The sequence below is a fragment of the Gymnoscopelus braueri genome, assembly GCF_963280865.1.
Source record: "Gymnoscopelus braueri genome assembly, chromosome: 16".
Taxonomy (NCBI): Eukaryota; Metazoa; Chordata; class Actinopteri; order Myctophiformes; family Myctophidae; genus Gymnoscopelus; species Gymnoscopelus braueri.
In genome coordinates this window covers 9507077-9532364 of record NC_137616.1, presented here as the reverse complement: position 1 = coordinate 9532364, position 25288 = coordinate 9507077, and the positions used below count along the sequence as shown (strand labels likewise).

The window sequence follows — 25288 nt, the reverse complement described above, 5'->3', positions numbered from 1 at the left end:
ATAATGGTACATAACTCATTGCCACAGCAAAAATGTGTGTTGTAGAACTACAGCAGCGCTACTCAACCCGCGGCCCGCGGGCCGCATGCGGCCCCAACGCAACGTCTTGGCGGCCCCTCATGGTCAATGTTTTTTTTTTTTAAGCACAGGATAAAAATATACATTTCCGTTCAAATATATGTGTTGCTAATTTTTTTTCCAAAAACAAACAGACAGACATACATACAGGTGTGTCAATTGTTACAGGTATAATGCATAGTTTTCTATGCATTTCGGGTTTTTGGGGGGGTTTGACCCCCAATTTTTTTCGGCCCCCACGGCTTCGCCACGCGCCCAGGATAGGTGTCCGTTAATTCAATCTCTGGGAGTTGGCAACCCTAACCTTGCCATACCTTAGCTTTTGCTGAACTGATGCCACTGGACATACACACAAAATAAACAGGTGCACTTTCAATATGTCAAAAAGTACATTTTCTTATAACAATAACAATGTGTAGTGTGTGTTACAAAATCCAAAATAGGACCGTCATTTTTAGCTGGCGGCCCCTTGGACTTTTGGTATTTTGCTGAGTGGCCCCTGAGCCATCTCAAGTTGAGTAGCCCTGAACTACAGTAACAGTGTGAGTAATAGGTGTTGAGTGCAGACTGAGTGTTACTGCCTACAGAGAAGTAGAAGTGACGATCAGAGGACAACTCTACACTCTACTGTCTGTAAGTGTACGTGTACGTGTACGTGTGCGTGTGTGTGTGTGTGTGTGTGTGTGTGTGTGTGTGTGTGTGTGTGTGTGTGTGAGTGAGTGAGTGAGTGAGAGAGAGAGAGGGGTGTTGTAAAGATTGTGTTGGAGATTAAACTTTTGTTCAGAGACTGGGGAGTGTGTGGGCTCTGGGGAGTATCTGTCTGCTCTCTCCCAATCATCTGCATGCATGTGGCGAGTTTAGGAGGCTGGAGCAGAGGTGGACTGGACACTGGCTGCGTCCTGACAGTCTGTAGGTGCTGCTCTGTGGGTCTAGGTCGGTTTTCTTCTGAGTCAAAGTGGAGTGGTGTAGTGGTGTGATTTTATTATTAACTCATTAAGTCGTTCATTACCATACTGAACTGAACTAAAATGTTAAGTACATTCAGATCCCAGCTAGTAAAACCCTGCCTGAAATATCAACTATTCAAATGGACTGAAGATGAACTATTTAGGGTTTTCAGAACAAAGTTGGCCTCCCTTTCAACGGTGTCAGAAGAGGAACAGACACAGATCTGCCGTGGACGCAGGCTGCTCGAAGCAATGCTGATGCCTGAAATCAAGTTACACAGAACAGGTATGTGCTGCTTTTATGTCACTTTCAAGTCTCCCTTCATCTTCAATAGGCTACAACCAGCAGATACATTAACACTGGACAGAGTAGCGGAGGATGCTTCCTTCCAGCAGCAAATCAACTGATAAGAGCTGCAGACCACAGAAGTAAGGTTACAGTTTGTTTATTCATGTTCAAATTGCAGTTTACAAAACAGAATAGTTACAGTGTCCATGAATAAAATGAAAAGAGAGGATAAAAACACTGAATCTCTACACTGTGTGAGAAAGCAGAACTAAAAAGGCCTCCCATCTCACCAGAGAATGTGTACAGGAGAGAAGGAATGTGAAGGGAGTATTGTATTACACCAGATGTTGTTGTAATTGATGAAGAGGTTTGTGTTAGAGATAGCCTGCACCTTTGACCCTAGCCTAGAAGAGTCTTTTATGACCAAGGTCATTAAATACCAACCCTTCCTGCATGCCATCACAGAGCTGGGCTATAGGTGCAGACTATTTGTTTTTATATTTGGCAGCCTAGGACATACCCACAGACTGGTTGTTAGAGGGTTCCAACAACTTGGGATGCCCAAAAAGGTGGCAAAAAGGCTGGCAAAGTATTGTGCTATCTCTGCTTTAATTGGCAGCCACCACATATGGCGGAGACGCTGTTACATATACCCATTGTGTAGTGTTGGCGCAGCAGCCATACCAGCAAAGGTCTAGATAGCCTTGGACTAATACGGAGGAATAAAAGACGCCACACACTTGCATGTAGTTCACATGACACTGACTGAATCTCACGAGTGAGCAAGCCGTGACCTCTTTATTAGCACCAGCTGTGTTAGTACAACCCCTACTGATTGTGATTGACAGATGACAATGATATGACGTCAGCATATAAGAGCATTCAAGATAGTCAATGGTTCACAACAGTTCAACACCCCCACTTGATCTTATTCTGACAAAACCTTTTGACATACATTTACAACTCTTTTTTTTCTTTTCAATTTCATTTTAACCTTCAACACCAAAAATAAAATACATAAACTTTTCAATCATGACCTTTGTTACAGGTTTGGTTAACATATCAGCAACCATTTCTGTTGTTGGACAGTATTCGATAATAATGTTTCCATCACTAACTGCAGATCGAACAAAATGATATTTGATGTCAACATGTTTACACCTTTGACGACATACAGGATTCTTTGATAAAGCAATTGCCCCTTGGTTGTCCTCAAAGATTGTTACTGGTGCATAATCATTTCCATTGTCCATTCCTTTTAATAACTGCACAAGATAGATTTCCTGTGTAGCAGCTGCCAATGCCATATATTCTGCTTCACATGTGGATAAAGCAACTGTAGGCTGTTTCTTAGACTTCCAGGAAATAACAGGTCCTGTCTGACATAGACTAAAACAGTACCCAGTTGTGCTCCGTCTGTCATTTTGATCTGCTGCCCAATCAGCGTCACAATATGCAACAAGTTTTAGTTTTGAATCACTTCTCTTGTAACACAACTCCTGGTCTACAGTTCCCTTCAAGTATCTTAACACATGTTTTGCTGTTACCATATGCTGTTCTTTTGGTTCGGATAAGTGTTGAGACAACTTACTGACAATAAAACTTAGATCAGGTCTAGTACATGTCATTACATAGATCAAGCTGCCTACCACTTCACGATACCTCTTTTGATCAACAGATTCACCTTCATTGTCAAATTTTAGTTTATACTCGCATGGAGTCGATCTTGCCTTGCAGTCAGACATGTCAAACCGTTGCAAATTTTTCATGATGTACCTTTTCTGGTTCATCTTTATTTCACCATCTGTCTGTGTGAAATCAATGCCTAGAAAGTTCTTAAGTTTGCCAAGATCTTTCATCTTAAATTTGGCTCCCAAAATTTATTTTACATTTTTGATTGTTTGACTGTTGCTTCCTGCAATGATAAGATCATCAACCCAGATTATCAAAATAATCTGTTCACCTTTAGATGTTAGTTTATTGTAAACACAATGGTCAGCCGGATTTTGAATAAAACCATTTTCACTTAGAAAATCATGGAGCATTTTATTCCAATTCCGTCCTGACTGTTTCAGACCATACAGTGATTTGTTAAGTTTACAGACCAGTTTCTCCCCCTTCTCTGACTTAACCTCAAATCCTTCAGGTTGTTCCATATACAACTCACAATCTATCGGAGCATGTAAATATGCTGTTTTAACATCCATTTGATGCAACTCTAAATCATGTTGTACTGCGATTTGCATTAAACTACGTACAGATGTCATATTTGCAGTTGGAGAAAAGGTTTCCTTATAATCAATACCAGAAATTTGACTATAGCCTTTTGCTACATACCTGGCTTTGCATGTTTTTACTGGGTTTTCTTTTACTGTGTAAACCCATCTGCCCCCCACTGCATGTTTACCTTCTGGCAGTGTGGTCAGAGTAAATGTGTCATTTTCTCTCAGTGAATCAATTTCCTCCTCCATAGCTTTAGCCCATAATTGAGAATTTGGTGATGCCATAGCCTCCTGCACTGTTTGGGGCACATCACAAATAACTCTGTAACAATAATCAAGGGTTAGCTCTTCTTGGTGATCAGATTTAACTTTACACTCATAATCCTTTAAATATTGAGGAGTTTTCCTTTCCCTTTGTGGATAAGATGTACTCTGGCTACTTTGGCCTTCACCTGTCTGAATGTTATCACAAATCTCAGTCTCATTTTCCTGTGACTCTTTTGGGATTACATTTGCCTTAACAATTTTTGGTAGGTGGTTTACAGCTCTCCTTATACTGAAATCTTCATCACATGTTTCCTGCTCTGTTTGAGTCTGACTCTCAATTACACTCTTGGTGATGAATTTGACCAACCTATTTTTGAGTACTTTTCCTGTGTCAGGATAAAAGACCAAATAAGCAGGGCTGTTCTTATCATACCCTACAAAAATACCCTTTTCACATCTTGAATCCAACTTTTTCTTGTCTTGCTTGTAAGCATAGCATGGTGACCCAAATGTTCTCATTTTTGAAAGATTAGGCTTCTTTCCTGTCAACATATAGTATGGAGTCTGTCCTACACGTCTGTTGAAACACCTATTTCGAATGACAGCAGCAGTCATAACTGCATATGTCCACAACTCTTTTGGTAGGTTACTCTCAATTAGCATGCATCTTGCCATTTCAAATAATGTTCTCCAATTTCTCTCAGCTGTCCCATTCTGATGGGGTGAATAAGGAGCTGAGGTCTCATGTCTGATGGCATTCTTACTTAGCAATGATTGAAATTGACCAGAAGTATATTCTGTACCATTATCCGATCTAATGCATTTGATTTTGCCATAAGGTGAAACGTCAGCAATGTACTTCTCAGTAGCCTTGACTGTGTCACTCTTAGATTTCAAAAAATAAACAAAAACTGCTCCTGAATAGTCATCAGTAAAAGCTAATGTGTATCTGAACCCATCTTTAGCAGTAGGATCTATAGGTCCAGACAAATCTGTGTGTACAAGCTGCAGTGCAGCCTTTGCCCTTTCTTCTGGCTCTCTGCTCCTGCTCTGAGCAAATTTACCTTTTGTGCACACTTCACATGTCAAATTAGATGTATCAGTTTTGCCTTTAATTGCCATACCCTCAGTGACATTTTGCAATTTTAACACATCTTCGTAGTTACAGTGACCTAGAATTTCGTGCCATGTTTTGATATCAAAACACCCATGACATTCATCAACATTCTCATCATTAACTGTGTTTAAATAAAACAATCTATCGTACACCTTAATGTCAAATGTCGTACCGTTCTCGTGAATGAGCTTGTTCTGTCCTTCTTTGAATACGACTGTGGCTCCCTTGGTTGTCGCTGCTTTGACCGAGAAAATGTTTGGGGAAAGGATGGGACGTACAGCGCCCCCGTCAGCATCGTCTCCACCTCTCGACCCGTATTGTCTTTCAGACAAACTTTTGCAGCACCTCTCTTCAGCGCTATGCCAGAGGCCCTCACTCCATCAGCCAACTCCAGGACATGTTTTCGTGGCTCGAAACTCTCGTCAAAGTCCTTGAATTTGTTCATGTCGGTCACTATGTGCGATGTAGCACCGGTGTCGACCATAAGCCCCCTCTGCTTCAGTCCACCGCCCGGGTCGCTGTCCACCTGGCGTACCTTGAAGGCGAATGTGTGGTGGTGGTCGTCGTCGCGGTCCTCTTCATCCATGGCCTGTTTCACGTTGTCTCATCGTCCTCTCCGCCTGCAGTTTGCATCACTGTGCGTGGAACTCCTGCAAAAACTGCACCACTGTCTCTGTTGTTCCCTGTGACCAGCAGCCTGAGCCTTGCACTCACGGGCCTTGTGGCCCTTCTGGCCGCAGCTATAACAGGACAGCAGCTTCACATTAAAGTCTTTGCCTCTTACTTTCATCAAGCTGTCGTCAACTGAGCTTCCACTGAACTTCTCAGTGCTCTCGTAGCTCCTCAGCTTCGTCTTGAACTCGGCGAAGGTGATCTTCTCGTCACTTTCGTGATCTCTTTATTAGCACCAGCTGTGTTAGTACAACCCCTACTGATTGTGATTGACAGATGACAATGATATGACGTCAGCATAAGAGCATTCAAGATAGTCAATGGTTCACAACAGTTCAACATGTATGATGTAGGCCTACTGAGTGACATGCTTATTGTATTATGAAGACATATGCCATGATTTTGTTATGTAATCTTACTGCACCTTTAATATTTGTGTCCTTGTATGCTCTCCTTTGTGTGGACATAAATAAATGGTTAAGGTGTGTGTGTGTGTGTGTGTGTGTGTGTGTGTGTGTGTGTGTGTGTGTGTGTGTGTGTGTGTGTGTGTGTGTGTGCGTGCGTGCGTGCGTGCGTGCGTGCGTGCGTGCGTGCGTGCGTGCGTGCGTGCGTGCGTGCGTGCGTGTGTGTGTACGTGTGCGTGTATTTGATTGAGAGAGAGAGAGAGAGAGAGAGAGAGAGAGAGAGAGAGAGAGAGAGAGAGAGAGAGAGAGAGAGAGAAAGGAGTTTAGTCTGTGTGTGTTTGATTAGCATAGATACCGGTACTATATGAGAGCATCATTTCATGGCAGTGGTGGAAAGTAACTAAGTACATTTACTTCGGGCGGCAGTGGCTCAGGAGGTAGAGCGGCCGCTGGGAACTCCAAGTACTTTTACTTTACTTGAGTATTTCCATTTTTTAATACTTTATACTTCTTCTCCAATACATCTCAGAGGCAAATATTGTATCTTTTACTCCACTACAATTATTTAGTTCAAGTTACTTTGTAGATTTTGATTATTTTGATAAAACATACATTAAGCGATTACACCCAATTTTTTACTTTGGCTATTAGAAAATAGCCCATCTACAGCTCAAAATGTGCGTTGTGAACTTGTAGATCGGCTGTTTTAAAAAAAGTTGGACAAATTTAGAAAAATCGGAATACTTTGACGTTGGTACTCTAAAGTATTGTATGATGCCAATGCTTTTGTATTTTTACTCAAGTCAGATTTTAAATGCAGGCCTTTTACTTATATCAGAGTATTTTTATATTGTAGGATTGCTAAAATAAATTGCTATATTTAAAAACAATAGGGTCTGCTCAAATAACTACATTGGATCCATTGGAACACAGTTTATTTTTTCAATTTTCTGAAAGCAACAGTTTTGGACATACAAGGTTCCCACCCGACAGTGATGGTATGGTGTATTAACTGGTTAAATGGTGCATGAAACAGCCTACTGTATCACCTACTGTATCAGCTTGAAGAAGGAAGTAGTGCCAGATGCTTTTACAATTAGAACACTATCAGTTGGTAATACAACACAGCTTCCATGTTATTTCTATTCATTTGATGGTTTATTTATCTCCCCTCATTCTCCATTCCAGAGGTCTTTCCTGCCCAACTGCCAGTGAAGAAACATTTCTGCTGTGACCAGTGTGGGAATAAGTTCTTCAGAAACAGTACTCTCAAACGTCACCAGAGAATTCATACAGGAGAGAAGCCGTTTCACTGTGACCAGTGTGGGAATAAGTTCAGCCAAAGTAGTGATATCAAAAAACACCAGAGAATTCATACAGGAGAGAAGCCCTACCACTGTGACCAGTGTGGGGAAAAGTTCACGACTAGCAGTAATCTCAAACGTCACCAGAGAATTCATACAGGAGAGAAGCCCTACCACTGTGACCAGTGTGGGGAAAAGTTCTCGACTAGCAGTAATCTCAAATGTCATCAGAGAATTCATACAGGAGAGAAGCCCTACCACTGTGACCAGTGTGGGGAAAAGTTCACGACTAACAGTCATCTCAAACGTCACCAGAGAATTCATACAGGAGAGAAGCCCTACCACTGTGACCAGTGTGAGAAATAGTTCAGCACTGACCAAGGCCTCAGATCTCACCAGATAATTCATACAGAAAACTACTACTACTGTGACCAGTGTAAGAAATTGTTCAAACACCACAGCTCCTTAAAGAAACACATTCAAGCAATTCACACTTGAATGAACCGTGTAAGAAGGGTTTTAACCAATATGATGCTTTAAAGAACCATCAGAGAATTTACCCTTAAGAGAAGCCCGAATGTGAGTCTGGCCGAACGTTTGTATATTTTTGTCGAATGTTAATCAATTTTTGAATGTTGAATGCCAAGAAAATCGATGCATGGGTTTGTGACAATTTTTTAGCCTTGGACCAAGACTGTCCGAGGTTTCTTTTATCGAATGTCAGAATCAGTAAAAGAAATCTCGGACAGTCTCGGTCTGAATTCCATGACCGTCTCTATGGTGTTGCAAGAGTTTAATTTCATCACATTACTACATTTGCAACATTTCCAATTCCACTTCATGCAAGGACTTCTGGGTTCTTATTAGAATCACCTGTGCCTGAAATACAACAAATTAAAAATTTAAGTACATGATCGGGTCAAACATTAAAATTTTATGAGTGCTATTGATGTGTTTACAACTAGACCCACTGATTGATGTACTTTATTTAGTAAGACATGAGAACATCAGTACATGGAAGTACAAATTCACAATACAAGGTCTACTAAACTGGGAGACTCATTAAGCACTGAGCTTGTTTAAGATGAGATCCCCATGCACACAAATCATGATGATCCGCCACTAATCCGCCACACCACTCAAAATGTCTCTGTAGTGATGAAATAAGAATACAAAATCATACCTCAAATATCAATGTCCAGCGCCATTGTTTTACCTGTCAAAGTATAATTTCATCTTCATTTCTATGGAACTAAAAGTGAAGAAACACCAGTGGTATCCTTTTAATGTCAACATCAGAAATGATTTCAATTTGTATATTATGTATGTTCTGATTTGTTCACAGTGTATAAAAAGTGCTAGAACATTATATTTTCTAGCAAAATGTAATAGTTTGCCTTGGCTTGAATCAGCCTAAATGTGTGTGAATGTATCTATATTCATATCCTCTCATACTGACTCACAAATTATTCTCTGTCTTACTACATACACCTAACCGTTTTCTGCTTACATTTTTATTATTTTACAAAAAACTTTTATTCAACTCTTGTATTGTTATATTCAAGTAAAATGTATTTTGTGTGGAATCGAATTATCAAATCAAATTCTGATTAAAGTGTAACCTGAAATTGAAAGAATGAAATTAACTTATTTTTTACATTAATGTTGTTCAAAACAAGTCTCCAATGAAGTGAAATCAACTTCCTCTGTTGTGGAATTAATACTTCCTTAAGCACTTAATTAAACCTTTCAACTGCAGAGAAGGAGGGGGAGAGGGACAGAGAGAAAAACAGACAGACAGACAAGAGAGACAGAAAGACATACTGTATACATTGAGTGACAGTGGAGAGGTAGATACGTACAATAATGCTGCCATCTGCAGTCCAAAATGTGTTTTACAATAATCTCAAAATACAATCCCAAATATACTGTAGCTCAAGTAGGAGGTTTTTGACCATTAATGTGGAGATAGGTAATTCTAATCAATTAAGGACCAAACAACTATCTCCACAAATAGGAGTTAGGTTTGAACGACAGTTTGAGGATCCAATGGAGTTAGGAGGTTTAGTCAGAAGTGCTTTTTAATACTTTTAATTGGTTCAATATTTGTAAAACCTACACAAAGACGTAAAGGGTGTTCAATAGCACTGATTTATTAAAAAAATGGACACATTCTGCACTTTATACATTCATGCACTCACCACACTACATGACTTCATACACACCTCATCCTAAGGACCGCAATGGAAACAAGCTGTAAGCCTTTGTGTGTTATCCTTATTATGTTGGATCAGATGTATGATCAGTAAATATATCAATCAATCAATCAAACCCCCATTACTCTCAGAATGTACAAAGGGAAGCAAATAGACCTGTACAGGTCCATTTGGTTCCATTTGTACTCTCACCTGCCAGATTCATTTGGAACCCCCTCAAGGAACCCTGAGGGTCCCTGTGCTCTATTTTGAGCCCTATCGTAATGCAAGGAATTATCAACCGGATTTATTTGTGTGAATGAAAACACCTGTTAAATTTTACCTTCAAATTAACTGCTAATCCTTGAGGTTCACATTGTTTTGACATTTGACATTCACATACAATTGGATCATTTCCCTCAAATACATTTTAGTATTGGGTTCTCTTTGTCTACTGTAGAACTACCGGTATTCTTGAAGAAATATGGAACATTCTAAAGGGTTCACAAACATTGAAACACCACTGTAGGTGTCATAACGGAAAAGGTCAACACATATTTATTGTTTTAGGCGTAAACAGTGGGAGTGGGGAGGTATACCACGTCCTCAACCTATCAGAAACTATGGTCATCTCCACACTAACAAGCTCCCGACACCAACAAACTATATACAGAGATTAATGCTACACCAGCTGATTCTTGTTCACTTCCTCATAGGAATGGTTTATCTACTATGTATGTGCGTTCATGTGTTCAGCAAAGATATTTAGTGTAGCCCTTTAGAATATGTTCAACCAAGTATAGAGCCCATGAGATTACAGTAGACATTTTATATATCTAGTTTATGAAGAAAGTTTAATATAAAATAAAAATGAAAAAGTTAATTGAAAAAACTCAGTCACCAGAACCAGTGATGTGTTTTCAGTTCAAACCAGTGTCTATTGAGAAGAGCTATTGCCAATGTAATACAAGAAAAATAAATGTAAAATACAATATGGAACTACAATCAATGTATGTTTTTTATTCTCAAAGAAGCACAGTAGGCACTAGCAGCATTACAGGCAGATAAATGCAAACATGACGTCATGCACGAATTATTGAGTCATTTCAAAATTGAGATTACAACAGCAAAGTTAGCAAATCAAACAATGTTTACAGCAGTCTACAGCGTGAGACGATGGTGCTTGCACTTGAAAATGTCTATAATTGAATCATAGTTCAAACCATAGTTTGACACATTACACATCAGCTACAATCATCTGACTCGTATAATAACCCCATTTAGAGTTGCATTAAAGCAGCACCATGTAACTTTCCTCTTCTACCCTGGATCTGAACCCAGTTTCCTGCGAAAGTGCTGACATTTCTACCATTGATCTAATAGAGCCGGTTTACTTGCTCTGGGAATAAATTGAATCTTGACCGTCAGGTCAGAATTTGTGTCAGGTCCTGTGTCTAGGTGAGACATGACCTTTGACACAATATCAATGTCTCAATAGAAAAGCAGGGAGACAAAATACAACCACCCCAATTGTATATGTTATATTGTAGTAACATACTCTACCTTACAGATTGGACAAATTTAAAGGACAGTATAAAGATGACTTAACATTCAAACTGGCCTTCTACTCCTGGGCTGGTCAAGTGTGCATAGTGTAATAGACCACCAGTAGGTAGAAACAGGCGAAGGAAACAAACAAAAACAGCATATAAATAGACTTTAAATAGATTTAGTTATCTCCATGATAAAGGAAGTTTACATTAAAGCTGCTGTAAGTGATTTTTTAGTTTTTTTGTTAAGAAGCTCTATATTATGTCTCCCCGTCCCTCCATCCTTTAGTAAACAGAAGAAAAATAAATTCAGGTGGGTTGCCAATTTCATCCAATCAGGAGAGAGAACCCATTTATCAGCTTCAATTTGATCTAGTTCCAATTTTCTCAGCTGGTGTTTTGTTTCATTACTTCCAATTTCATTTATTTAATCTGTATCCTGTACGAGTTCTCTCTCCTGATTGGAGGAAATTAATAACCTGACCTGAAAATGTATTTTCTGTTTACTAAAGAGCTGGAGAGACAAGGAGACCCCGTTACTTAACAAACGCTGGTCTGTAGCAATGATTACTAGGGGAATATAGAGCTATTTGTATTTAATATTTATACTAACAAAATAATATCACTTACAGTATACAACCTTTTAGAGTTAAAGGTTAAAGGTCAAAGGGGATTGACACAGACAGGTTTAGGGGTTAAGGCCAATAAATGCTTCAAAATAATCCATCCGATGTCAGAACCTTTTTCGGATGGCCTGTCCAAAAAATAGACAAACTCCTCAGAGACAAATGTCCATTCATACTGCCTCCAAACTGTTCTGTGTTCTGAACACCAGACCCCGCCCAGTCACTACTGTGATCAATGAATCGCAGCTGTAGCAGCTTGCATCTCCAGCGACTGAATCCAAACCAGCAGAATGGATTTAATACCTGGATGTGGTTCCTACATGCTGGGGGCAATCCGTCATGGAGGTAGGCAGATCTGAGAGACAACATCAGGAGTCCTGAATTACGTCAATCTGTAGTTATAACCTACCCTGTCCAAACAAAGTTCTGTTCAGATGGAGTATGTATTGGGCTTTAGGGCCAGGAGTTACCCGGTGCAATCTGAGGCAGGGTATCAGTCGTTGTTCAGACACAGGAAGCCCATGATGGAGAACAGATACAGTAGACCAGGATGAGAGCTAACAGAGCGGTCAGCAGGATGGAGCAACTGTTAAGAAAGAGAGAGTGAAAGAGAAATGGGAAGGAAGAGGGAGGGAGAAAGAGGCAATTTTTAGCATTTCTTGTACATATTTGATTCAACTGATCAAACAGTTATGGAATAACAGTTTTGACATTGATATGATTTTCACACTTTCTGAGCTGAAAAAAAATCACAAAATAATGCTCTGATTATACTTTCATTGTGTGTGTGTGTGTGTGTGTGTGTGTGTGTGTGTGTGTGTGTGTGTGTGTGTGTGTGTGTGTGTGTGTGTGTGTGTGTGTGTGTGTGTGTGTGTGTGTGTGTGTGCGTACCAGTATGCTGTGCAGCTTAGGGACACACAGTCCCAGGGTGGAGGTCAGGACGTAGGCTAGATGGTACAGCAGCTCCACTTTCATCAGCATGGCCTTGTATCCTTTATTCTTTATTCTTTATTCTTTATTAGGATCCCCATTAGCTTCCACAAAGTGGTCGCTAGTCTTCCTGGGGTCCTCACATACATAACATGTATACAATAAAAACAGACAATAGTTAAAATTGTGCAATATAACTAGAAAAAAACAGACAAAGTATAATTATCAGCAAAATAAGTCACTCTGCATATGAAACAGAGACAACAATAACCAGAGAATAATACAAATAAAAAGTCACAAATACAGATTGTTCGCAAAATACTCAAAAAACAATAATGTTACTGTGAAAAACACAAATTACATCTATATAGGACTCAATTTATGTTTAAGTAACTTTTTAAAAGAAAATCTACATCTGGTTTGTTTAGCATTTATGGGGAGCATATTCCAAGCTGAAAAACCTCTATAATGAACAGTTCTTGTCATACTATTTAGGTTGTGGCTTGGCACTACCAGATGACCTGAGCTCACTTGACGAGTGTAATGTCCATGACAGAAACCTGAATATAATACCTGTTCATGAAAGAAGTGTGGTGTGTTGTTCCAGATAACATTATGCATGAATAACAAAAGACAATATTTTAATTTAACCTCAACTGTTAACCACGATAATTGTTTATGCATCTTTCTTACATTGGCACGGAAAGAACAATGAAGAACTAATCGTGCTGCTCTATTCTGAGCAATTTGAAGTTTCTTTATATGTTTCTCAGAAGCACTTGACCAAATAACAGGGCAATACTCCAGGTGTAACAAAACAAGTGACCGAACAACATCACTCATGACAGAAATGAACTTCCCATTGTTCCCCACCAAACTCACTGGAAACAGCACATTACACATTACTGTTACTACCTGCTCCCAGGTGCTTGATGGGTAATGTAGTTTAGTCAGGAAATTCCCTTTAGTTTCCATAATGAAAAAGAAGAGTCCAAAACAGAGAATAGGTGATTATTGGTAATGGGTTATTATTACTGTTAAGTAGCAGCAATAACAGAAGTAAGCACTACTACTACTAGTAGTATAGTTACCTTGTCCACAGTTGTATGGGTAGAAGAAGGCGATGATGAGGTTGGTGAACACAGCCAGGTTGAAGGAGATGGAACCCCACAGGATAATTATCCTGGAGAACCAGTACAATACTGCCGTACCCACACACACACACACACACACACACACACACACACACACACACACACACACACACACACACATTAACTTTGACAGATAATTCTGATTTAGTCTTTTGAATAACACACCATTTAGTTTTAGTCCATCTGAAATTGTTTAGTCTTAGTCTAGTCTTAGTTAACTAAATATCAAAATCTTAGTCTTTTAGTCTTACTCTTAGTCAACAAAATGAACACTGCCACGGACGCAAACAAAGATTGAGTTTGGTGAATGTTAGTAACTGCAATATTTACGGCCCACTTTTGAGTACTGTTACATAAAACGTAAAATGTTATTCATTTAACAATATTATCATACAGAATGAAAATTGTGTGTGTGTGTGTGTGTGTGTGTGTGTGTGTGTGTGTGTGTGTGTGTGTGTGTGTGTGTGTGTGTGCGCGCGCGCGTGTGTGTGTGTGTGTGTGTGTGTGTGTGTGTGTGTGTGTGTGTGTGTGTGTGTGTGTGTGTGTGTGTGTGTGTGTGTGTGTGTGTGTAGGGGGGTTGTGGGCTAAGGCAAAGGGATAAGACAATTATCTTGCCGTCATATTTCAAACATTATAGCCCAATCACACCAATATACCAGTGATTATATGTTAATTTATGTTGATTAATACTGATTAATACAATTATTATGTTCAGCCAGCCACCCCTACCTTCCTCAGGTTGATGATGTGCACAGAGAACAGGGCGCCCCCTGGTGGCCAGCATAGAAGTTAGACCAGGGTAGCAGGGAAGAGCCAGATGGACCAACAACTATTTATTTCTGTCTTCGAGCCAGATGAATGTGGCAACCAGCTCCTGCATGACACAGAGAATAGCACTATATAAACAGCAGTACAGTATGACATGTCAAATAGTATACTGAGAAAAATTAGAAAGAAAGCAGACATGCAGTCAGATATAGAAATAAACTTGACCACTAAAACTGATCTTTAAAAGGTTGGACATGACCTTCAGAGCAAGCACCTCTGAAAGCTGCTTTGATGCCAGTGGCTCATAACTTACAAACCTGTTTCTGTTAAAACATAGAGTACTATTAAAAAAGAGTAGTGCTTTCCCCACCACTGAACTCTTCTTAGCAGTGTCTCTGTGGTTGTAGAAGGCATGGTGCTGTTCTCTTTGGCTTCCATGATGATTGATGCTCATAACCAGTGGTGAGCTGTGGATTTTTAAACTATGGGGGCTATATTTTATGACGTCACGCGCGCACGTGCACGCGCGCGCCCGTACGTGCACGCGCGCGGGCATGTGCACATAGCCACTCAGCTCAGTGCTAGTTGAAATACTGTATTCTGGCTGTTAATACAGTGTAACTGAAGACGTAAGTGAGAACGCAATGTTATGCAAAGCAGCCAGGTTGAGGCCGTTCTTGTGTTAATGATTGACGGCTCGCGGGCGGCTGACGGTGTGTGCTTGCGCGTGCATGTGGAGCTCGTGCATGTGGAGCACGCGCGAGCCCCCAGTCTGAACTAAGGGGTCGCCGACCCCCCTAGCAGGGCCGCAGGAAGGGTGGTGCGCGCGCGAGGATGGGGGCGCGCACGCGCGCTGCGCGCGACTTCGCACCGGGCCCGCATTTCTCCCAGACGGCTCTGGCACCCCCTTCAGCTCACCCCTGCAGTCATAACGAGTTGTTGTGAATTCAGTTGATTCTCTGATGAAACATCTTCATCATTACATGATAATTATCTGCATTGACACACAGTTGTCCTGTAGTTTACACTGAAGATTCAATTGTTGTTGTCAGATTGTCTGGTCTAAAAGTTACCCAAACGTCCCGCCATCTTCCTCTGACGTAAACGAGACACAAGAGACACATTTGATCTCACGATTTCCACTATGGAAACGGTTCATATTATTGATAACCAGTTTTGGTAAAAGTACTCAAATGTTTTACTTGAGTAAAAGTATCAACACGGCAATCAAAGTAGAAATACGTTACAAGTAAAAGTCTGGTAGTAGTATCCCTAATGCAGCATGTTTAGTACCACTATGGCCACTGGGGGGAAAGGTGGCGCCACTGAGCACAATTCTATTTATAATTAAACTATATATATATATATATTAATATATGCATAAAAATAGCCTTTCTATTAATAACATCATTATAAATAGATTTAATCCAAATAGGTATATTTAGAATTTAATATTTATAGGTCATGCGGTGTTAGTGTAGTTAAAATAACTTACGATAGCCAGGTGTTTGGGGGTGTGTTCTATTATGTATATGCATGGTGGGTAGGGGGTTACTATAAGGTATATATAGGGGTGGGTACGGGTGTTCAGTATCTGCTCTTACTCTCTCATTTTGTATGACAATATGGCGTCTATGAATGTTGAAGGTACGTCTGATACTGATCTTCATGCTAATGTTAATGATGTAATGCTCGATGGAAATATTTTTCATGCTCCTAAAAAGAAGAATGGTGGAATCCGTAGATGTACTAGGAGTAATGATCATGTATTACATATAGTGTACGATGGTGAAGATAGGTGCGTATATGATTGCGATTATAGATATATGATTATAGACTGTATTCTAATGTCTGAGGGAGGGTCAGAGAGGACTCTAGAGCATACGTATCCTGATATGTATAAAAATAGAATCCTATTTGCTATACAGCGGTATGATTGGGGTTACCTGTAAGGAGTGTTCGATCAGATTGATGAACCAATCCACGGAGGATGTTTCAGTTACGAATACGAATGCATCAGGAGAAAGATTCTTTACGGAATTAGTTCGTATAGTTACTATGATACTCTGTATACCGATCCTTTGCTGTCTGAATCGAGGGTCAACAGAAGACTCGATTTCTGATGAATCTCAATAAAATGGTAAATAGTGGGGGTACTTTTTATTATTTTATATGTATATTTGATTATACATATCACCGGATATTAATTATATATATATAATGCACATGTTTTATCCAGAACAATGTACTCATAACCTGTGTGTCTCTACAGATAATGAGGCTGATTATACTGCATCTCATTTAGAGGATGATACTGTCACCGCATGGATAAAGGAGTATGGACAGACCAATGGACAGCAAAATCTGTCATCACCGCGCACTCCAGAGCATTGTGACACATCGTTATATACAGATAAGGATCAGCGTTTGGGTCCTGAGGAAATTTCAGTGTTGAGAGGAGTGTTAGGATGGCTTACTGAGACGGTGATTCTGAAGAAACTACAAGCAGACTGTTATGGTTGTAAAGTCAACCATCCTAGTCAATTGCATCATCCGTGTATGAACGAACAAGATTCTTTTTATTTCGAGAGACATTATGAGGACATATACGCTAAGGTGTTTAAACCTTCATTGAGTAATGCTTTAGAGTATGTATTGTATACATTATGTGGAAAAGAGGTGTCAGCGTATAGAATTCTAGGAGCGGCCGATGTTATTATGTGTGAGTGGATCTCTGAACCATATATTATAGAGAAGCTGAGAGATATTAGAGATACCCTTGTAACATATAAGATTCAACCGATCGTGGTGGAATGTGAACATAGATGGGCCGAAGCTCCTCAGAAATCACCATACCAATATTGAATATAATGGGGGCACAGGCTAGTGTTGCGGATTGTGTTTATGTTAGACTTATAACCCTTATTAATACTGTAATTGAACAGTATATAAACCCTGGTGTAATTATATCGTTGCCACAGGGGTATGATATTTTTAAAAGTCATATTCATTATGTAAAAACTAATAATACTACATACAAAGAGTTAATAACACAATATGTTAATCGTAAGGTTTGTGTTATTAATGATATAACCGTAAGGGGTGTAGTTGATAGTTTTTATGATAAAAAACAAGGAGATTCAAAAGGATTGGTGTATGTTGTGATTATGTGTGCGTATATAGTTGATATGTGTGTCTTAAAGTATCAACAAGGTACACATGATTGGTCTATGCGTAATGTTGTATTGTACAGAGGATGATTGATTTAGATGAGGTATCGTGTACATTGTATATGAACATGATTGATAACGGTATATGTTTTTAATAATCATGTAAATAAAAAGTATGTGTATCTATATAATGTATTCATTGATGTTCACGGTGTCATGATGGAAGGAGTTTTACAGAAGATCTATTATGATGCGGGTAACCCTGGAGGGTTAGGCGGAGTATCCAGGTTGATCACAGCTGTGAAAACAGAGGAAGGGGTTACCCCTAAAATAACAGAGGTTAAACATTGGTTAGAGAAACAGGATGTTTACACCCTACACGCTCCAGCGGGGAGGTTTTTTCAGAGAAACAGGGTGTTTGTCAGCGGAATAGATAGACAATTTCAATTATACAGAATGCCTTCATTATACAGAATGTCCCATTTCAAGTTTTCAAATTTATAAAAGTATTAGTAGCTGATCTACAAGCTCACAATCATTGTGAGCTTGTAGATCTGCTATTTTCAAATTGCCGAAATGTATAGGGCTGAAGTGCTTAGTGTGTTTTTTAATAATAATCAAAATCTACAAAGTAACTAGTAGCTAAAGCTTTCATATAATTGTAGTGGAGTAAAAGTACAATATTTCCCTCTGAGATATAGTGGAGTAGAAGTAAAAGTATTGGAAATTGTAAATGATGAAGAAAGTAAAAAATACCAAAAAATCAGTACTGTACTTAAATGTACTTAGTTACTTTACACCACTGCTGGTAAGTAGCTAATGTTAAGCCAATGCAGTTATCCTGATGTAGACCAGAGTGATTCCCAACCTTTTAAATTTCAAGGACCCTTCAATTTGATCAGAGTTCTTTATCTCTGGGATCCTCCTGACCTACACTCACTATAAAATACACAGTGTTAAAGGTGCTGTAGTGATATGTGTTCAGGCACGGACTGGCACAGAAAATCGGCCCTGGCATTTGTGATCTTCACCGGCCCATAGCGGGGGTCGGCCGTGTGCAGTGCGGAAAAATTGCGGTTAATTGGCGAAACATTTCGGTTAATTGGTGGATTATGTTGGTTTATTTTCGGTTTTTGGTGACTTTATTTCGGTTTTAGGGTTGGCTGCGGCCCCAGACTGCCCGGCCCTTCTGGCATCTGCCAGAAGTGCCAGACCGTCCAATCCGGTTCTGTATGTGTTGGTTAAAACTAAACTAAATGTTTTGTTAAAAAGTGAAAGAGCTCTATATGTCCATTCACAGAGTGTTTGTTCAGTAACAGGGGTCTTCCTGTCTTTCCAGCTCTTTCAGCTTTCAATAAACAGAAATTTCTTTTTCAGGTGGGCCATCAATTTCAACCAATCAGGAGAGAGGACCAATTTACCAGCTTCAACTTTATAGTGTTCCAGTTCCAAATATGTCATTTCTTTCTTTCATCACTTTTTTTATCCTGTATCCTGTGTGTGAGTCCCCTCTCCTGATTATATTACATTTGTATCCTGACCTGAAAAAGGTCTATTTTCTGCATATTAAAGAGCTGGAGAAACCCCTGTTACTGAACAATCACTCTAGTAGTGGTAATGTAGAACTATGAGAACCACTGGATTGGCACAATAACCCCGGCTACGCAGGACAAGCTGCTTGTTGTGAACTTATTCACTGACATCTTTTCCGCAGATGACGTCCAACAAGAGGATAGCCCCCCCCTCCCCACCTGAAGGTTCCGCGGCCCCCCGTTGTGACTCCCACCAAGCATGATCATGATGTTGAAATCCTCTCTACTAGAGACAGCAGAGCTGAAGTGTTCTCAGAGATGGCAAGCTTCAACGCAAGTGAATTCACTTACCGCTTAAAACTCTAGCTAGCTCAAAGAGCTATGTTGTACACATCCAGTGGTCGCTGGTGCAAGACAAAATAAATAACAGTGAAGAAAATAAATAAAAGTCTGCACACAGCTGTAGCTCTGAATTGTTTTTACTGTGCAATCATCAGAAACACGTTTTTATCATACACCCAAGTACAATATTGCTATACTAAATCCCACCAATATACAAAAACAATACTAAAAAGAATCCTTTGCAAGTATCAAAAACCAGTGCAGGTATTAAGAGGAACTGCACTGCAGTGCAAGCATCCGATTCCGAACACTGTCAAAGAGTGTTAAGTATTCAAAGTGCAACATAAAATATAAAATGACCGTAACCATAAAGTATGAGGCAACAAAGTATACAGCATGAAGTTATATTAGAAAGGGAATATGTAAAGTGTCAGTATGTCCTTTTTAAGTGTAGAGCCACTGAAGTTTTAGTATTATTGGTTCTGATGTTAGATCTGTGTTCGCTGATGCGTGTTTTCAGGGGATCTGCTAGTTTGTCCCACATAGCCAAGACCAGAAGGACACTTAAAGGGATATTTCACTATTTTTTCACAAAATTTGGTCATTTTATCGTCTACTCAGGCTTTTGTGAGCCCCCCAGACAGTTTTTAAGTTGCTTGATTCAGTATTTAGATATTTGATATTCCTTTTATCAGACACACCCGCCCCCTTCGTATACAAACCCATTATAACTTCAAACTCCATTTTTAACATGTTAGATTCATCAAAAACACCCGTCCTTGGTTCTGGTGACTCATCCTGCCCTCCTAATACGTGAGGGCCGTGTTTTTTCGATTACTTTTCATTTTCCAAAAAAGAAATTACAAATAAATGACAAAAGTAATTGAAAAAAACACGGTCTCCTCACGTATTAGAAGGACAATATCAGTCACCAGAACCAAGGACGGGTGTTTCCAATTAATCTAACATGGTTAAAATGGAGTTTGAAGTTACAATGGGTTTGTATAGGAAGGGGGCTGATACAATTAATACCAAATATCTAAATACTGAATCAAGCAACTTAAAAACTGTCCGGGGTGCACCCAAAAGCCTGCGTAGACGATAAAATGACCAAAAATTTTTTGAAAGTGAAATATCCCTTTAAGACATCAGTGGTGAAATATTGAGATACATTTGAAGTTACCATTGGGAATGTTATCCAAGAAAGTTCGGTCCAGGGTGGGTATGATCTGACCTGTCCAGTAGAGATCTAATATTGGGAGCTCTTTTGTTCACTATTTGGGATAGTCCTTGATAAATAGACTTCAATGCATTGTTGGAGTTAATGATATGCCAGTGTTTTACCAAAATGTTATTAATTTCCTTACTATTCTGCCCTGGCAATTGCGTCCTAGCAAGGCTTAGACAGACAGATAACAAAATGAAGTTCCAGTCAACCGTTTTGGTGAATATGGTGCATATGTTCTTCAGACCCATACAAGCCTTTCTTTCAGCTTGCATCATGTTGTTACATACTCTTCCATTCACGTCTCTTTCCACCAGATGGCAGTATGTGTAAAGGGATGCATTCCTTCCTTTATAATATCTGGACATACTGTAATGGAATATCTGGATATCTTGACTTGGTTCCTGGACTATGTAATGTTTACTACATGCTGTACTCTGTTACCTCATTGTAATCCATTGAACATCATTATATATTTTATGTTGCACTTTGAATACTTTACACTCTTTGACAGTGTTTGGATGCTTGCGCTGCAGTCCTGTTCCTTGTACCACTTGTACCACAAGTGGAGCATTCCCTATGCCTTTAGCATGTATGTGCCATTTGCTTCCTTGCATTTCCAACACTTTTTTATCTTGTATCAGGCCCAACGTAAATAAACGTAATAAATGTTTGTATCTATCTATGTGTGATTTTGCAATGAGTAAATGTACTTCTGTTATATTAGCCCAACCAATATTATGTACCAAAAGTCCCTTTGCCAGATTAGCCATATGGTAAATGTAGACCCCACGATGAGCATGGCCCTAGTATGGAAGCTGTGCGTGTGCCAAGCCCATACAAGTGCATTAGACGCGCGGTTCAGGCAAAGATAGACCAGAGGCGTATTTTTAGGGAGATATGATGACCAACCAAAATCCCACGTTAATACCATAATGGACAAAATCTGTTTCCTATTCTTCTGAGTTAGCTGTTCTTTCAACACACACAGAAAAAGGAAAAGGAATTGTTTTATTTTGTCCAATAGCTCATTATTGTATAGTGTCTATTCAGGTTCATCAGCCAATGCTTTAAGCTGGTCAGGCTTCATGATGCAGTCTTCATTCTTTGACACTGGGATCTTCTTGTTCTGTCCCATTTGGGTGAGTTCCTTGGCTGAAGGTGGCCGGACAACGCACACAGCAGCCTTGCCGTCACGGATGACTTTTGGCCTGGAAACAAATCCCACCATCATCTCCATTTGCTGCACCATCTGCTCCAGAGTTGAATCCAGTGATGCTGAGGCTTCAGGCTCCTGGACTTGTTTCAACTTGGTTGCGAGGCCATGGCCGGGTGGCGATATCAGAGGAAAAGGCAAGCTCCTTCACCAATGCAGGCCCTGCCTTTGGTGTCTGTTTCTCCCGCAACTTCAGCTGCTCTCCGTGGATCTGTTTGCCGCTCATTGGCCGATAGATGGGGGGGGGTCAGTCCTCTGGTTTAGCAGCACCAGCTGGAGGCCCTGCTCGTCCATCGTCCGCAGGGTGCATGGTGACATCAGAGATCTCCATATATGGGCATAAAAGGGACAAGGACCTCCCTCTTTTATATAAAAATTGGCTTAAGGGAGGACCGGCTGGTGGGCGGACCACGCCGTCACGCTCATGTCACTATGACTCAGCCATAAGGAGTTATGCAAGGAGTTATCCCAATGCAGCTACGCCCAAATATGGAGTGTGCTGTCTAACCTCTCTTCATAACATATATGTCCATACTGTATATGGGCATAAACTGATGACATCAGCGATCTCCATATATGGGCATGAAAGGGATATGGACTGACAGATACAGAGATCTCCATATATGGGCATATTGGTCGGATCGGTGGTGTGGCATAGGTGTGAGGGCCGTGTAGCGGCCCGAACCTCTAGTACAGTATATGGGCATAAAACGGACACAGGCAGACAGACAGATACAGAGATCTCCATATATGGGCACAAAAGGGACACAGACAGAACGGTACAGCGGATACTCTGATAAAGGGTACAAGGGGTATTGCATAACCGGGGGTGGAGCATGCATTCCCAATTTGCATCGTTCCCGAGTAGATCGGTGCCGGTCTAGTCAGTGTCAGTGTAAATCAATGGTTTCTGTTCTGTGTGTGACGTCAAACCAAAGCTCCATCAGAGAGGGAGGAGGGAGAGAGAGAACTTATTTCATCCACATGAAAAACAATGCATCGATTAGCACTATAACCCTGGCTATGCCGGGAAAACTGCTTGTTGTGAATAAACTTGTTTACTGACATCTTTTCCACAGATGACGTCCAACAAGATGATGGCCCCCCACCTGAAGGGTCCGAAGGCCCCCCGTTGTGACTGCCGCTAAGCATGATCATGATGCTGAAATCCTCAAACGTGTCCTCTACCAGAGACAAGTATTCTCAGAGATGTCAAGCTTCAACGCAGGTGAATTCAGTTACCTCTTAAAACTGAAAGCTATGTTGTACACATCCAGTGGTCGCTGGTGCGAGACAAAATAAGTAACAGTGAAGAAAAGAAAAAAGGTCCACACTGTGTATGGACCTTTTTTCTTTCTTTTAGAAATTACAATTAAAAATTAAAACAATCTAACTTTAAGAGGAACTCTCTCTCTCTCTCTCTCTCTCTCTCTCTCTCTCTCTCTCTCTCTCTCTCTCTCTCTCTCTCTCTCTCTCTCTCTCTCTCTCTCTCTCTCTCTCTCTCTCTCTCTCTCTCTCTCTCTCTCTCTCTCTCTCTCTCACACACAACCCAACTGGTCAAGGCAGATGGCCGTCCTCCTAGAGACAGGTTCTGTTCGAGGTTCCTTCCCGTTAAAGGGGAGATTTTCCTTGCTGCCACCGCCAACTGCTTTCTCTTGGAGGAATAGGCTCTGTGCGTAGTCCCAGGTTGCCAGTAGGCATATCTGTTTCCTGTTCAAATCTGCTGCTGAGCCAATCAAACAGTTATGCCAGCTTCTGGTAACCTGGGACTTCACTACAGTTATACACAGAAGTGATTGTTGGGTCTCCGTACATTAAAGCAGTTGTAGGCTGGTATACCAACTAACTGAGAGTAGTGTCTTGAGTCTTGACCTGCTCCATACTCCACTTGACCTATTATATTAAGTGAGAGATAACCATTTTTTTTGCATTTTGGCACTATATGAATAAAACTGGATTGAATTGACATGCAGGTTGGAAAGGTTTGCGTAGTCTAAATCTTGTTCTAATTCCTAGAATGTTAATAATAGCTTATTTGTAGCACAACAGAAATTAAATCAAATTGTCATTAAACTTTACAGGTTAGAACATTTTGTGAAATCTGCAGGATTCGGTGGTCGGTCAGGACCACTCGAGACGCTGGGAGTTAAGTGACTGAAAGTTGATTAGAAATAACAAAATATCAGTCAAAACACCAGGTGGTTGGGTGCCGATATGTGAGGGGCATACCACATGCTCTAATGCAGCCTGACCGCGGGTTCGATTCCCAAGTCCGACGGCCTTTTCTGCGTGTCACTCCCTGTCTCTCTCCTTGTTTCCTGTCACTCTTCACTGTACTATCCCAATAAAGGCAGAAAAGACCCAAAAATTGGGAAAAATGTAAACAAAAAAACACACCAGACTGTGGTCTAGGACTCTCCAAAATCAGGATTGGCATCAGACCCAACAATCTGGCATCGGTCGGGATGCAGAGATACAAGACCAGAAAATTTACCATCTACAAAGCTTAAAGTTAATGTGATTTCTTGTTTAAAACAAAAATATTTTTGTAAAAGAATTAAATCTCCATACAGACAGTAATCATTGCTATAGAGTGTTAACTTGTTCAGTAACAGGGGTCTCCCTGTCTCTCCAGCTCTTTAATAAACAAAATAAATGTCAGGTTGGTTGCCTATTTCATCTAATCAGGAGAGAGAAACCATTTATCAGCTTAAATTGTATAATATTCCAGTTGCACTTCTGTTTGCTATTTTTTGTTTGTTTGTTTAGTCTCTTCCAATTTTCCTTGTTTATCCTGTTTGATTTCTCTCTCCTGATTGGATGAAATTGGCATCCCGACCTGAAAATGCATTTTCTGTTAAGAGCTGGAGAGACGGGGAGACCTGTACTAAAAACACACACTCAATAGCAATGATTGTTATCAGAATATAGAGCTATTTAACACGTATTTTGATAATAAATACATCACTATTCTGATCAAATTTTCATTCTCATGACTTGTTTTCAGTGGTGGAAAGTAAGTACATTTACTCAAGTACTGTAGTCTATACTTCTGTACAGTTTTTAGGTTCATTTACTTTACTAGTCTTGAGTATTTCCATGCTGTGATACTTTAAACTTCTACTCCACTACATATCAGGGGCAAAGATTGTCCTTTTTACTCTACTACAATTATTTGACAACCTTAGTGAGTTACTTAGCAGATTTTGATTATTAATACATTGCATTTATTAACCACTTAAGCCATTTAAAAAAATAATGCTTTGGGTATTCAAAAACA

At 40.1% G+C, this 25288-nt stretch overlaps 1 protein-coding gene across 1 annotated transcript; it reads right to left on the bottom strand.

The window, feature by feature from the left end:
- Nucleotides 1-21837: 21837 nt before the first annotated feature.
- LOC308103796 (translation initiation factor IF-3, mitochondrial-like) lies at nucleotides 21838-22249 on the bottom strand (the record flags this gene model as incomplete). The annotated part of the gene is made up of 2 exons (XM_080453969.1): nucleotides 21838-22044; nucleotides 22103-22249. Coding segments are annotated over 2 exons (354 nt in total), but the record flags the coding sequence as incomplete, so codon positions are not given.
- Between the last annotated feature and the right edge of the window lie 3039 nt (nucleotides 22250-25288).